Source organism: Notolepis coatsorum, assembly GCF_963971535.1.
Source record: "Notolepis coatsorum genome assembly, chromosome: 13".
NCBI lineage: Eukaryota > Metazoa > Chordata > Actinopteri > Aulopiformes > Paralepididae > Notolepis > Notolepis coatsorum.
In genome coordinates this window covers 106,303,184-106,319,827 of record NC_140177.1, presented here as the reverse complement: position 1 = coordinate 106,319,827, position 16,644 = coordinate 106,303,184, and the positions used below count along the sequence as shown (strand labels likewise).

At 42.8% G+C, this 16,644-nt stretch overlaps 1 protein-coding gene across 1 annotated transcript in view; it reads right to left on the bottom strand.

The window, feature by feature from the left end:
- The window catches only part of kcnn1a (potassium intermediate/small conductance calcium-activated channel, subfamily N, member 1a), a gene marked incomplete at its 5' end in the record, with an annotated part of 233,017 nt that overhangs the window by 53,677 nt on the left and 162,696 nt on the right, over positions 1-16,644 (bottom strand). The window contains 1 exon segment of the mRNA XM_084326864.1: positions 2,302-2,443. Coding sequence (XP_084182990.1) covers positions 2,302-2,443 — 142 coding nt within the window.

The window sequence follows — 16,644 nt, the reverse complement described above, 5'->3', positions numbered from 1 at the left end:
GTTTAAAACATGACAGTCTTTCTTCCTGCTTGATACCCACACAGTTTAAAACCTGACAGTCTTTCTTCTTGTTTGATACCTACACAGTTTAAAACTTGACAGACTTTATTCCTGCTTGATACCCACACAGTTTAGAACCTGACAGTCTTTCTTCCCTGTTTGATACAACAATAAATTTGCTCTAATTTACAATACAATAATTACAGTGTGGATATAACGAGTGTAAAGTGGCAGTCAACAATACATTATCTCAGTCAAAATTCCCTGGAAAAACCTTTTTTGTGGGGAAAGTTATGAATAACTTGAGATGCTCTGAAGAAGCGTCAAGTTGCAAAAATGTTTTTTGTTTTGTTTTAGTTTTTACAGTAGGGAAAACAGTTACTAAATTATATATATATATAAAAACATCATAAGGTACTACATAAAAAAAGGTTACTAAAGTAAAAACAGTTACTAAATGAAAGACAAAATTAAACAGTTACTAAATTAAAAACAGTTACTGAAATAAAAACAATTACTAAATAAAGAAATTACTAAATGAAAGACAAAATTAAACAGTTACTAAATTAAAAACAGTTACTGAAATTAAAACAATTACCAAATAAAACAATTACTACATTATTAAAATAAAACAGGTACTATATTAAAAACAGTTATTAAATGAAAAACAGTTACTAAATGAAAAACATGTTACTAAATTCCGTGGGGAACTGAGCTCCTCTGAATAAGGAACCAACTCCCCTGAAAGCATCAAATGTCAGATTTCTCTGAGGGTCTCTAAAATATTAATTGTCCCACTTGTTTTCCTTTTTACATACATACATACAATATAATACATGATACAGATTATGCAGGTGAGATTAAATTTATACAAAATTACAAAACAAGTTACAACAAATTAAATTGTGTCCAGGAATGGTGTAGTGGTTAAGACCCACGCGTTTGGAATAACAAGTATCTCTGCTACACAACATCCTGTAGGATAGAATCCCACCAGACCGTCTCTCTCTCTGCTACACAACATACTGTAGGATAGAATCCCACCAGACCAGCTCTCTCTCTGCTACACAACATACTGTAGGATAGAATCCCACCAGACCAGCTCTCTCTCTGCTACACAACATACTGTAGGATAGAATCCCACCAGACCAGCTCTCTCTCTGCTACACAACATCCTGTAGGATAGAATCCCACCAGACCGTCTCTCTCTCTGCTACACAACATACTGTAGGATAGAATCCCACCAGACCGTCTCTCTCTCTGCTACACAACATCCTGTAGGATAGAATCCCACCAGACCGTCTCTCTCTCTGCTACACAACATACTGTAGGATAGAATCCCACCAGACCGTCTCTCTCTCTGCTACACAACATCCTGTAGGATAGAATCCCACCAGACCGTCTCTCTCTCTGCTACACAACATACTGTAGGATAGAATCCCACCAGACCGTCTCTCTCTCTGCTACACAACATCCTGTAGGATAGAATCCCACCAGACCGTCTCTCTCTCTGCTACACAACATACTGTAGGATAGAATCCCACCAGACCGTCTCTCTCTCTGCTACACAACATACTGTAGGATAGAATCCCACCAGACCGTCTCTCTCTCTGCTACACAACATACTGTAGGATAGAATCCCACCAGACCGTCTCTCTCTCTGCTACACAACATACTGTAGGATAGAATCCCACCAGACCGTCTCTCTCTCTGCTACACAACATACTGTAGGATAGAATCCCACCAGACCGTCTCTCTCTCTGCTACACAACATACTGTAGGATAGAATCCCACCAGACCAGCTCTCTCTCTCCTATGTCTCCCCTGCTTTGTCTTCCTCTCAGCCTTGTGTCTCAATAAAGAAAAAGAAAATAGATCCACTAATGAGTGGACTGGCCACTGTCCTTAAAAAACGAATTACATTTAAATGTCATGCTGTCAATTCGCCCATGTAAACGCTGGCTATAAGCTTATATCTTATCTGGAATGCCAAGGCATTTAAACACCTTATCTTGTTGAATGTTGGATTTTGTGGTCTCTCTGGGAAAGAAATCCCAACCTGAGCGTGACATAAAAGCAAAATGGCCGCTGTGTGAATACAGTCAATGGCATTCAATTTATCATTCATGTATATGGATATATTTGTGAAAGGCAATGGAAATTAATATCTAAACCCCCTTATCCGATTCCTGACGAATACCTCACGCAGGATATATTAGCCCGGATCTGGAGCACAGTGGGCTGGTAAACACATCCAGTACATTTCCAATAAGTGGGGGGGGGGGAGCTGAAAGGCCTTACCATAATCCCTGTGAGCAGACACACGCCTTTTCCACAGTACGTGTGAGGTACCATGTCTCCATAACCAATGGAGAGGAAGGTAATGGAGATGAGCCACATGGCTCCCAGGAAGTTACTGGTCACTTCCTGTTTGTCATGATACCTGTGGTAATCAAGAGAAGAAGGAAGAGGGAGATGGCTAATCAGTGAAACCCAACACCTGTCTCTGGAACCTGAGCATGCTGGTGCATGGAGGGGAGGTGTGCGAGCCAGCAGGACTGGGAGAAGGAGGGAGGAGGAGGGAGGAGGGGGAGGGAGGAGGATGGAGAGGAGGAGGTGGAGGAGAAGGATAGTGGAGGAAAAGGGTAGTGGAGGAAGAAAACAGGGTGCAGGGTGTTTCACCTTTATTCTTTGTCATGCCTGCATAGCACACAATCTAAATAAAAAAAAACAGCAACCCAATCCATTCTGAGGCCAAAAAGAAGGATAAAAAAAGAGAAATTGCGAAGAATGCTATCATGGAGAAAAAAATACTAATAATAATTAAACAAACATGTGAAGGAATTGTGAAGGATTATATCGTGAAAAAACCCCAATGTAAAGGAATTACTGAGAATCCTACATGTGTTACACATTTCAATCTCTGGTTTGAAGTCGGTTTTCTCTGTCGGATGGCAAACAGAGCCTCACGTTCAATGGGTAAGTATATTAAAATGATAAATCATCAATGGCTCGTATGAAATGCCTACATTCTAAACCTCTGCAGAAAATCTGCAGAATGAAAACACTGTAACATATATGTGGCCATTTCAGTTCAGTGTCTGACTTCATAGATGAAGTGAAATGAAGTTGGGAAGATGGATGACATTTAAAAGTGAGTTTGAATCCGAATCACCTACACCTACTATTTGATAACATGTAAATGACAATAATTATAATAGAAATTAATTCCAAATTAAAATAGAAAAACAGAGGAAGAGATATGGGTATACTTTAAGAGACACAGATAATGATTAAGTACTATAGGAACTGATGAGGAACTATATGTTAGCAAAGCATACATATTATTTAACTGAAAGCTAACTTTCAGAAAGCAACTTTTGGACATCTAACGTTAGAAGTAAACCAGAATTAAATTAATCAAACAGAGTTACATTGATAGTTCTTTATAAAGGTATAATCTGTAATGCAGTCAAACAGCAACCTTTAGGCAAAAGAGCTGGTCTGACATGTGGGTTGGAGTTTAGTAACCTTACTATACTGTGAATGTCTATCTATCCCCACTGAAATCCAATCCACACATCAGACCAAAACAAAAACAATAAACAAAGCACAGTACCATGTTGTCGTCTTTTGCCTAGAGGCCTCCTTGATGAAATGACAGATTCTATACCTTTAATATGCATATTGGGCAGCAAAGTAAAAGCCATATGATTTCCATGCACTTTGGGTCTGAGACTTGAGAAACTAATAGTGAATCAACAGTTTGTTAACACATAGTTCCTCATTGGTTCCTTGGTAGGCCTACTTAATCACCCCCAAAAGTAAAGTGTTATCAATATATGTTATGTCTGTTGATATGTTGTTAATATATTTTATTATAATTTATTTGATTTAATTTGTCTTGTCTTATTTGATTATTTATTCCTTTAATTATTCTTTAAATTATTATTATTATTATTATTGTATTATGGTATGTCTTGTTATATGTAAAATAAATAAAAATTTTGATAAAAAAAAAGATATGTAGCTGTGGAACAAATCTGCATACTGCTGGAAAACTTGTTTTGAGTTTGACTATCCAAAACATGTAACATTGATGCATCGCAAAATGCATTATACTGTGCAAAATGCATTACACTGTGCAAAATGCATTACACTGTGCAAAATGCATTACACTGTGCAAAATGCATTATAGTGTGCTGTTGGGCAAAAATATCAATTGACCTCAATTATATTTCGTTGCTTATAATCTTCCTCCCCAAGAGTGTGAGCTACCCGAAGACAGGTTTGGTTTTGCACATCACCACTGCAAATAGCCAACACACATGCTTGATAGTCAGTTCTAAAGCCCCACAGTGCATAACATACAGATACAGCGCTCAAAACTCAAACCTCTGCTGCGCCTCTACCACTCCTCCACCACTGCACTCCAAACTGATTGTGTGACTCCTATTGTTCTGGACCGTGCCAGATTTCACACCTCCACTTCCTCCCACAGGCTGGCGATATTTTCATCTTAAATTTGTATTCGTCCCAAATGTCCCAGCCCCATCGGATTTCTTAGCTTTTTTCACTGTTTACTTATCATGCATTGCAACACTAATATATGGTCAGTACCCCAAGTCAGACTGCCCATATACAAATTATCTTGGGGGTCTGAGGGCAGTAGCCCCCGACCCCCTCCCTGGGGAAGCACTTCAGTTAAGTACCCTGCCTTTGTTCACCCAGCCACCAGCCCCGGAAAATTAACACCTGAATGCTAGACTTAAGTGGCACACAAGCAGCAACAAGCAGCAGACAAGCAGCAGTCAAGCAGCAGAATTGGTTTGATTTTTGAGCGCTGCATCTGATATACTGTAGATGTATAGCAAGAAATAACATTGTAAGATAAATTAAAAAAAACACAGATGACGACATCCCCCTCCCTTTTGCAGTGTGAAAAAGTTGTGTGTTGGCAGCCCTGCCCTGATGACCCCCCCCCCCCCCCACAACACACTTCAGCTCTTTAGTCATTCTCAACGACCTGTCTAGGAGGAGGTCAAATCAAAAGTCTGTCTCAGAATTCAAATCAAATAGATAGCGCTTTATAAAAAAATATTTGAGTTGCAACATCTCAGTATAGCAGCCGTATGGGCGAGAGAGAGAGAGAGAGAGAATGCAGAGGATGCAGGAGACTCCTGTGCTACGGCTCCTCTGAAGGAGACTAGAGGGCCAATCATGAATTTCCTCAAGACACCACTCCAGCGACTGGGCCACCGTGTCTGCAATCAAAATGGTCCCCGAACAACCACCTCTAATCACAGCCCTGGTACAGTCGGAGGCCCCTGAGGCCAGAGACCACAACGGACTACAATTTTATTCTCAAATCTTTTCTCTCCCACTAAAAGGATGGTTGGTTGTTCTTATATGAATACCCATAGATATATATATAAAGTCTAGATGGCGCAAGGCGGAGTCTCCCGCGTAGTTCACCGGTGGCCATCTTGCTACAGTTAACTACTGCTTTAAGGTGAGTGATCTGCACAAACAAAAATACTCTTAACTCGCTGAAATATTGATGGATTTACAAACGGTTTGGTTTATTACAAACATTATTAACGTGGCTATGATTCTTGCTTGGAAGAATATTTATTAAAAAATGTATTTTCATATGAAAGTCCATTATAAGTATGCAGTATGATAACTACATCTCTGATGTTTTTAACAAACCAAACGGTTGAAAATTTAGCAAGCTATGGTTATTTCAATAGTACATGCACTATAGACATTCATGTTATGAGTGGGCGTGCTACCCTGTAGCAAGATGGCCGCCATGTGGCAACGTCGGTCTCCATTGGCCAGCAGCGCGGGTGAGTCATCTAGTTTTTATATATATCTATGGTCAGAGGCCCCTGGGGCTACAATTGAATTCTCAAGTCTTTTCTCTTCCACTAAAAGGATGGTTGGTTGTTCTTATAGGAATACCCACTTTCCCTAATATTCAGTACTCCTCCTAGACAGTCTCCTGCCGCGTTAAAAGTGTCATTAACACACTAGCCATGCCTTCAGCACTTCAAAAATACTCTCACTCTCGATTGTCTAACCATGCTTAAATTCACAGGGGAAAAAACAACATTGGCTCTTTGTCTTCCCCTCAGAACGAGTGTGTGTGTGTGTGTGTGTGTGTTTTCTGTGATTTTCAAGTATCTTGGATGGCATGCAGAGAGAGAGAAAGAGAGAGAGAGAGAGAGAGAGAGATAGAGAGATAGAGAGAGAGAGAGAGAGAGAGAGAGAGAGAGAGAGAGAGAGAGAGAGAGAGAGAGAGAGAGAGAGAGAGAGGGAGAGAGGGAGAGATAGAGAGAGAAGCGGGTGACATTACCATGCACGCATAAGAAACATGTCTGCATCCTGCATGCTGGAAAAAGCCAGTATATTGAGAGCAAGAGGGGAGTGCTGGGGTTAATTTAGAAATGAAAACCATCTCTGGCAAATACTGCAATATTGCCATGTGAAAATAAGGGGGGGGGGGGGGGGGGGGGGGGGGGGGTATCCATCCACCCAGGCAGGCTTTCATTTGTAAACGGGTAGGGGAGGGGGGCGAGACGTAGGGAGACGCTCATTGTGTTTGACACCGCTTGTCTCTTTTACCTGCTTCCTAACACTTCCCAGCTGCCCTTTGATAGCTCTAGCAGCTGGGGGGGGGGGGGGGGGGGGGGATAAACTTGATCAGATGGCTAAATATTGTAATTATAAGCGACTTATATGTTAATTTCATCCTGCTTGTCATCAAAGCGGGCGGACGAGTGAGTCACGCCTCACGGACGAGCGGTGCCGCGACAAAAACTTTGCACGAGCGAATAGCCTCCTCTCTGTCCTCACGCTCAGAGGTGACACTGTGTTTGAATCATTACCCTTTAATAAAGATGTTTTTAGTGTTGTAATACCACTGTAATAAACAACACTACAATAAAAATTGCAATATTATTTATTGCCTTTGTCAAGCAAGCGTGTTTACTTGTATAGGGAAAGTCTAATGCGGTATACGGCGTAGAGCTGAGTGTCTTCTCTAATGGTGGATACTGTCAATATAATTCTAACCACAATTCAGCACTCCAGCACAATTCCAAACACATTTAATGTGCATTTCTTTGAGATAGTCTACATTTTAATTACAGAGGATATTCTAATCACAAAATCTACACAAAATAAACACTCCTCCTCTGGGAGGGGGCAGAGGACACAAGGAGACAGAAAGATAATGTCTATAGACTACAGCGAAGGGGGGGAGGGTGGGGGGGGGGACTAATCAATTGCATTTTCAAGCTCTCAATATACTGTGTAGAGGTTTGGCATAGCATGGAGAAAGAGCTGGCACCACTTTCAACCTAGTCCCGGACAAGAGGGATATTGTCTGGAGTTCATAATTGTCTCCCACCCTTTCGAAAATCTCCCGAGAGACACTCCGTGGTGTGAAGGGCTCGCCAAACATCCCGTCTTTGTTCACGCTCTGCCGTGGTTTTTTTGTAGCATTCAAGGATCTAAAAAAATAAATAAAAATAAAGGGTTCCCCCCTTGTAATGTACTGTAGGTTACTGCGTGTATGTAGGCATTCTGAACTGACCTCTATAGCTGCCTGGTCTTTGGAGTATATAGGCTTTAGTATATGAGGGTCGGAGGAGGGAGTACAGCTCTGTTTACAAAGAAAAGGATAAACGCTGTATTAATAGCGTATTAATGCTGTATTAAGGTCTACACAGTATGCAGCCCAACTGAACCGAGACAAAGCACCATTATCAACAGTATCGATCAACGTAGAAATAGACTCTAGAGTGCACTGTACTGTCTCTCGCCATCTGACAAGCAGCATAAAAGTGCTGTCTTGAGGAGTGTGTCGTGGCTCTTTTTCAGGTAGCCTACACTCACACGATGTGTTTGAAATGACACAATGTGTGTTGCTCTTACACATTGCTCTTACACACAAGCACACATACACATGGAAAATTACACATGTATTAACGCCCTCCTCCAGTGACCTCATCACTCCGTTTAAATCAGCATCTCTAAAAGTGACGTGGCCTACAATATAATAGTCTTCACAGTCCATCAAGATGAGGTTTAGGTGTGATTCAGCATAGCTGTGCCTGTTTGAAAAAGCAACTGTATGCAGATGTCTGTCGATATGTTTGATGTCACTCAACTTTCCTAATCTACCCACAATGCAAAGCATCTAACATAAACTTTTGCTGTTAGCTAGTGCTAACATTATTAGCTAATGTCAGCTACCAAATGTGCTTAATCAAAGATAGAAAAGTTCATCAAGACTAGTTAGCGTTATCTATATAGGCCCCTTTCACAGCAGCCATGTTGACATGTCATCACAGGGTAACACAGGCTGCCAACTTCTCAGAAAACCTTGGAATGAGATCTGATGGAAGTGTCTGCAAAGAGTCTGCACAACATTTTTTATTTTATAATTTTTTTTTTTACTTGAAACTTCATGTTAGGTAGCCTACATGTAATCTAAACCTTCCATGTTAATCTGTTATCTGGATATTCAGATGTATACAAATTTTCATAATATTTTGTAAAAGCATAATTTATTTTAAATGGGTCAACTATTCTTTTTCAATCTTCCAATTTAATGGAGTTGATATCTGTATTTGTTCATATTTTCTTGATTCTCCATGCTGCGTTCTCTCCACTCTGTGATTTCAATAGAATCTTATTATTATTAGAAGATTATTTCACCTCATAATTATAAATTCCTTGAACGCCTCCCATTTTTATTGTAACGCTAGCTACAATTTGTGTTTATAGAGGAATAATCATCCATTTCCATCAATAATTTCACAACATCAGGGGATTAGAGCCATTTATATTGAAAGTGAAACCTAGGTGGTGAGGAAAATATATCTGGTATTTGCATTATTATGAGGTTGGGACATGATCTGATAGCAGTATACTATCATACCAAAACTTCTTAATCTTTGATATCCATGATACCAAGTGTCATGGAGAGGGACCCTGTCGGCCACCCGCCCCCTGCGGACGGGTGTCCCCCAGGGCTCGGTTTTAGGACCCCTTCTCTTCTCCCTCTACACTAAATCACTGGGTAACATTATCACGTCTCATGGCTTCTCCTACCATTGTTATGCCGACGATACTCAACTCTTCCTCTCCTTCCCTCCCTCAGATATCCACCTCTCTGAGCGGATCTCGGCCTGTCTGTCCGACATCTCCGCCTGGATGACGACCAACCACCTCAAACTGAACCTAAGCGAAACAGAATTGCTCCACCTGCCGGCCAAATCCTCCCCCCTGACCGACCTTTCCATCACAGTCGAGAATGCAGCTGTGACCGCGTCCCCGACCGCCAAGAACCTTGGTGTTGTCCTCGACGACCAGTTGAACTTCTCTGCTCACATCGCAGCGACAACCAGAACCTGCCGATTCCTCCTGAGCAACGTCAGAAGGATCCGCCCCTTCCTGACAAAAGAAGCCACCCAACTCCTCGTCCAATCAACAGTCATCTCCCGCCTCGACTACTGCAACGCACTGCTCGCTGGTCTCCCGGCCACTGCCACTAAGCCTCTTCAACTCATTCAGAACGCAGCGGCCCGCCTGATCTCAAACCTACCGAAGTCGGCCCATGTCACCCCACTTCTTAGGGACCTGCACTGGCTCCCCATTGCTGCACGAATCCGCTTCAAGGCCCTCGACCTAGCATACCGTGCGGCAAAGGGAACCGCTCCCGCCTACCTCCGGTCAATGGTCTCTAACTACACACCCTCAAGACCGCTACGCTCTGCATCCTCTGGCCGCCTCAGACCTACTCCTATCCAAGCTCCGGGAGGGTCATCAAAGAGAAGTCGCCTATTCTCAGTCCTTGCCCCACAATGGTGGAATGAACTACCCACCCCAGTTAGGACAGCCAAAACACGTCCAATCTTTCACCGTCGACTAAAGACGCACTTCTTCAACCATTATCTGAATAAAAAAAATAAAAAATAAAATCTAACCCTAACCCTAACTAACCGTACTGTCATGCACTTGTCCTAATAAACTAACCTACACTGTAGCACTCAACACTTTGATGAACATTGTTACTCAGCTGATAGAGTTGTGCCCTTCCTGATGGCTTGTCGTACAGAACTTGTAAGTCGCTTTGGATAAAAGCGTCAGCTAAATGACAAAATGTAAATGTAAATGTAAATATTAAACCATTTGAAATAATTACATTTTTTTTAAAGATTCTAGACTGAGTATGTTTCTCCAAATGTCCGTCAACTTTAAGTCAGTCATGTTCTTGCTTGTTAAGAAACATGAATACCAGTAGAGTGATCAATAATTGGGTCCAACACACAGTTAAAGTCACCACCAATTATATATTGACCCGGGTATTCAGACAAGGAGAGAAAGATGTTTTGATAAAAAGTGGGATGGTCACTATTGGGTGCATAAATATTTACCAAGTTTATCTGGGTAGAAGATACTATGGTGCCACTAAGTATAATATACCTCCCTGATGGATCTACAGTATATATTTGTTTCTCAGTTGAAAGGGTATCGATTAATAGAGTGACTCCCCTGGCATGAGAAGTGAAGAATGCAGAATAAACCGGTCCTGACCACTTTTTTTCAATTCTGTTGAATTCTGTCTTTTTGTACCAAGTGTGTTTCCTGCAAGAAAACTATACTGGACTTTGATTTGATTAATCCTACTCAGTAACTGTTTTACCAGTTTGTTACAACCCGTTGTATTCTAGCTGGACATCTTTATCAAGTTCCTTTTAAGTTCAAGTTCCTTTTATCTCTGGTCTATTAGGCATAAGGCCACAAAGTTCAAGTCATTGGTACAAGATGATCTGAACATCTTATTGTTATTGGTTTCATTTGTTGTGAATTAGTATAACATGACCAAAGAGACATTAAAGTAAAAACAAACCCCTCCTAAAAAACCCTAATGCACTTCCCCAAACGAAGCACATGTATTCAAAGCAAGTGACTTTGGCTATGTCGAAGTCCATCCTCCTTCTGACGAGCAATGTCAATTGAACACTGACTCATTGCATTATAGGCCCTCTAACTTATTGGAAATAAATATACTGCTGTTACACTTACAGCCACAGCCAGGGCCTTTCTCTCCCCTGTCTGTCAGCAGGTCCCCACTACCTTATATGGGTCTCTCCATTTTCCCGCTTCACCATCAGCCTGCCTACCTGGGCCGGCCTACACACCTGTGAACCATCACCTCATCATGGAGCCAGGATATGAGGCCTGCACCCCTGCCACTCCTGGTCTGAGTGTTGTTCTCGCCTCACATGGTATTAGGACTCTTCTCTGGACATCTATACAATATATATATATTAAACTAAATAAGACTCGTGCACATCTAGTTGGACCCCGACTGGAGGTGCAGGTCAGCGCAAGAGAGATATATAAAGCTAAAAGAAGAATACCTTCAAAAGAATGGACCGCACACTCCTCAGGACTGGTTTTTGCTTATTTTATTGCACAACGCGTTTCGCTTCTGCTTCCTCAGGTGAGCGCCAAAACTCAGGGTTTTCATCGTTTTCTATTTTATTCTATTTTTTTATTCTATGCAGTGTCACAGACCTCGGTGTTACCACAGGAAATCATTCTGAGATCCCGAGAGTGCAATACCGGCCGCATCCTGCTAGGTGGCAATATCGCCCACCCTTTGAAACCTTATTTCACACTGTGTGTCACATCTAATTTCGTCCGGGCAGAGAATTTAGACCAAGCCAAGTAAATTGCTTCATCCGAGCACTTCCAAACGCGTTCAGCACAATTGAGGCATATCTTGTGCCACTTCATGTCAGGGACCCGATCGACATCAATACTGGAAATCGCGATCAGACAATTGGAATATTCTTTTTTGAATAACCCCGATCAAAGGTAAGGACTATCTGACGTCAATTCCAGCTTGATCCTAGAATGATTTCATATCGATCCAGCTGATCAACGTATGTAGTATTCAAAACGAATGCCGTTGCTGGCGATCAAAGCATAAAAAAAACAACCCCTCCTTCCTTTCATGCATTCACGATGAAACATAATACCTATTATATACCTTTGATTTGGAAATAGTAGCGTGTGGGGCGGCTAAGTGGCGCAGTGGGCAAGGCGCTCACCACTAACGCAGGAGATGCTGGGTTCGAGCCCAGCTCTCGGCGTTGCTTCCGGCTTGGCTGGTCGTTCATACTAATACAATTGGCAGTATTAGGGGGTTGGAAACCCGGTGGGTGGGGATCGGACGTTGTGGACAGCGACTCCTACAGGTCAGTTGGTGCGCCTGTACAGCAGAATCAGGAAGCAACGGGGGCAGCGTGAGCCTCCCACGCGTTACTCATCGCCGCTGAGAGATCGCGCTGTACAGGTGAAAAGATGCGACAGCTGCCTCCTCGTGTACCGGAGGGGACACGTGATGCAAGGCTTGGTCCACATTGCAGCCGACCAGTGGGAGGCATGGTCTAACAACGTTCGAGACAGGGGAGGGTAGAATTGGATAATACGAAATTGGGACGTGAGAAAAAATTGAAAAAATGGGGAGAAAAAGTAGATAAAAAAAAGGAAATAGTAGTGTGTACAGCAACGCGAACGCTTTTAGCAAAATTCACATATCGCTCGATAACACAGTTACCAGGAATTAGCCAGGATCACTCTGAAACTATACAATATTCACCATGGTATAACACGCAAACGTATACATACATTTTTGTATTCTTTTTCACATGTTGGGGGATAGTTAATGTCAAATGAGCCATAGTATTGTCTCCATAGCTATAATATAGAATATAGATATAGCCCTGCAAACACTGCGACGCACAGTGAAAATCCCTATATTTTACAGCGGTGGCCCATTGAGTACAAGGATAACTAAAACGGCTGGCGCTGAAAGTGTTAAGAGGTTAAGCATTCCCTTCTCACCTAACAGGTTGGTTATTTTTCAGATCTTCATCTGTCAGCGATTGATCCGTATTCATAAAAGAAGAAAATAAGTGGACATATCATGTCTCACCGTACTCAACCCTGAAGGGGAGAAAATAAAAATAATCCTTGTTAATGTACATCATGTTGTTCTGGTGTAGTGTAGTGCAGTCTAATCATGTGACCTTACCACGAGAGTCTCAAAGAAAGAATGTCTTGGGTGTCTGAATTTAAAACTGTGGTCAATATCTTCATTGTCCATGTATGTATTTTTGTTTGTGTTTTTGTTTGTGAGAGGGGGAAAAATGTAGTAGGTTTATCTCATGTTTCTATTTTCAATTCGTGAGGCTCTTCAAGTAGTTGCACCTTAGTAGTTTTCTGCTTATTCCACAGATTAGAAAATCCAGTTGTTATGTGTTATTATCACCAGGTGGACTGGATCCATATAGTGGATATCCATGGCTCAAAACTGGGCTATAACTCCATCAAATTGTCATTGCTGCTTCGGGTGTGTTTTGGGTGATAGCTCCGGAAGAAAAATGGACTCTGAGGTCTTCGTATCTCACCTCCTTCTGTTTTTTGGCTGCTCTCAGCATCTCATCTCATCTCATCACAATCAGTCTGGGAGCCTCCAAAAAGCCTCCAAAAAGTTGCACATGTCTGGTCCTTCGGTTTTCTTGGTCACAAGGTTTGGCCGGTAGTACAACTACAGTTGATACAATTAGGCCCATTCTTTTTTTGGGGGCTTTTCTGTATTTTTCTCCCATCCCAATATAGTTGTTATGCCAATTCCCTTCCTGGTCGTAGCGTGCATTGCCCCACTGTCGGCCTGGGGAGGGTGTAGAACTACCACATGCCTCCTCCGATACATGTGGGTAGTTGCCAGCCGCTTGTTTTCTCCTGACAGTGAGGAGTTTCACTGGGGGAACGTAACGCGTGCGGAGGTTCACGCTATTTCCCCCAGATCCTCTCCCTGCTGAACAAGCGCCCCGACCGACCAGTAGGAGACGTCACAGTTTACAACGACCAGGACACATGGTCCTAACACTGCCAATTGTGTTACATTTACATTTACATTTAGTCATTTAGCTGACGCTTTTATCCAAAGCGACTTACATGTTCTGTACGACAAGCCATCAGGAAGGGCACAACTCTATCAGCTGAGCAACAATGTTCATCAAAGTGTTGAGTGCTACAGTGTAGGTTAGTTTATTAGGACAAGTGCATGACAGTAAGGTTAGTTAGTTTTTTTTTTCTTTTTTTTTTTTTTTTTTTTATTCGGATAATGGTTGAAGAAGTGCGCCTTTAGTCGACGGCGAAAGATTGGACGTGTTTCGGCTGTCCTAACTGGGGTGGGTAGTTCATTCCACCATTGTGGGGCAAGGACTGAGAATAGGCGACTTCTCTTTGATGACCCTCCCGGAGCTTGGATAGGAGTGCGGATTCGTGCAGCAATGGGGAGCCAGTGCAGGTCCCTAAGAAGTGGGGTGACATGGGCCGACTTCGGTAGGTTTGAGATCAGGCGGGCCGCTGCGTTCTGAATGAGTTGAAGATGCTTAGTGGCAGTGGCCGGGAGGCCAGCGAGCAGTGCGTTGCAGTAGTCGAGGCGGGAGATGACTGTTGATTGGACGAGGAGTTGGGTGGCTTCTTTTGTCAGGAAGGGGCGGATCCTTCTGACGTTGCTCAGGAGGAATCGGCAGGTTCTGGTTGTCGCTGCGATGTGAGCAGAGAAGTTCAACTGGTCGTCGAGGACAACACCAAGGTTCTTGGCGGTCGGGGACGCGGTCACAGCTGCATTCTCGACTGTGATGGAAAGGTCGGTCAGGGGGGAGGATTTGGCCGGCAGGTGGAGCAATTCTGTTTCGCTTAGGTTCAGTTTGAGGTGGTTGGTCGTCATCCAGGCGGAGATGTCGGACAGACAGGCCGAGATCCGCTCAGAGACGTGGATATCTGAGGGAGGGAAGGAGAGGAAGAGTTGAGTATCGTCGGCATAACAATGGTAGGAGAAGCCATGAGACGAGATAATGTTACCCAGTGATTTAGTGTAGAGAGAGAAGAGAAGGGGTCCTAAAACCGAGCCCTGGGGGACACCCGTCCGCAGGGGGCGGGTGGCCGACAGGGTCCCTCTCCATGACACTTGGTAGGAGCGGTCATTGAGGTATGATGACAGCCATGTCAGCGCAGAGCCAGCCACTCCCATTCCTGCGAGGGCCGCGAGGAGGATCTGGTGGTTGACTGTGTCGAAGACTGCAGATAGATCTAGGAGAATCAGGACAGAGGAGAGGCCTTTCGCTTTTTCTAAGTGAAGTGTTAGTAGGGACGACTGACCAAGCCGGAGGTACTGCTGACAGCTGGATTCTATGCCAGAGTCTCTGCGGTGGTAGGCGAGTGCTTAGTCCACTGCACTACCCAGCCGCACCCAATTAGGCCTTTTCTAATGAGAAATGGATCCATGCCAGGATTTTTTCTTGAAGATTTGAGTTGAGCTGCAAACCTCTTAACACGCAACGGCCCGTATACGGGCCCTCTTGAGGGCGATTTGCCCGCCGGCGTGATGCGCCACTTTGCCGACCTCTAGCGGCTCGGGTATCTATATATGGAATTAAAGCCCTATTTGTTGCCTGTCGATTGCCATTTCAGGGGACAAAATCCGTTCAGCGGTTCTCGAGTTACATGGCGAAATGTGAGGCGTGCCCCAAAGTACACGGCAGACTCTTTAAAAAAAAATTATACCACTCCCGACTCCCAAGGCTCTCGCTCAGTCAATCATTTGGTAATCTCGAAGATGATTGGACAGGGTTGTAGCTAATGAGTGTGGCTTTCCAATGATCCCCCACATGGGGATAAGAGAAAACAGGAAGAGAAAAAAACACAGAATGCATTGGAGTCAATAATAAAACTGAAACCGGCAGAGCTTTTCTTTTTTTAGTTTACCAAAATCGCTCCTAATCACTCATTTCTGAACGGAAATTTGGACATGTACTACATAAGACTTCAAGCTATGGACTCAGGGTGTTTTTCCAGCCATACCAATTGTTTTGGATATATACTTTTGGATATTGCAACTACTACAGAAAAACGTGAGTAACAAGTTTTTCTACAACTCAAGTTCAGATGTTACTCTATTTCATTAGCACTAAAAGTGATTTTTCTTTATTGTATCAGAAACTTCAGAATGCTATCAAAAAGACCAGGCTCATGCATGTGCTATAAGTATAAATAGTGTATAGTATTTTGGTTTGCAAAAAAAGTATGCAGTCCTCAAGTTCAAGTAAAATAATTGCCACTTTTCTGCCCGCTTGTTAAGAGGCTAAACTATTCCAGTGACACATTTGATCCATGCCAGGATTTGACAAATACCATCACGTCTCATTACACGGTGGAGGCAACACCAAAGCAGTTTGCGGTGTTTCTGTCTCATTTGAAACAACACAGGAATAAACTTCTCTCACTGTAAAAATACTTATTTTGGCACAACTGTTGGTCTGGTTTAAGTCTTTAATCATTTACATCTATTCACAGGGCTTTGTGGAGACAGAGATGGCATTTTCTTTTTTGGATTTGACGTAGTGAAAAGTAGGAGGTGTGATATGAGAGTGTTGAGAATGAGTATGAGAATGTTATTAATTGCACCTGTGTTTACTCTGCGATGACAAAATGGCCCATTTGGTAATTGACATAGCTATACTGTAACTGTGATGTTTGGTAGCT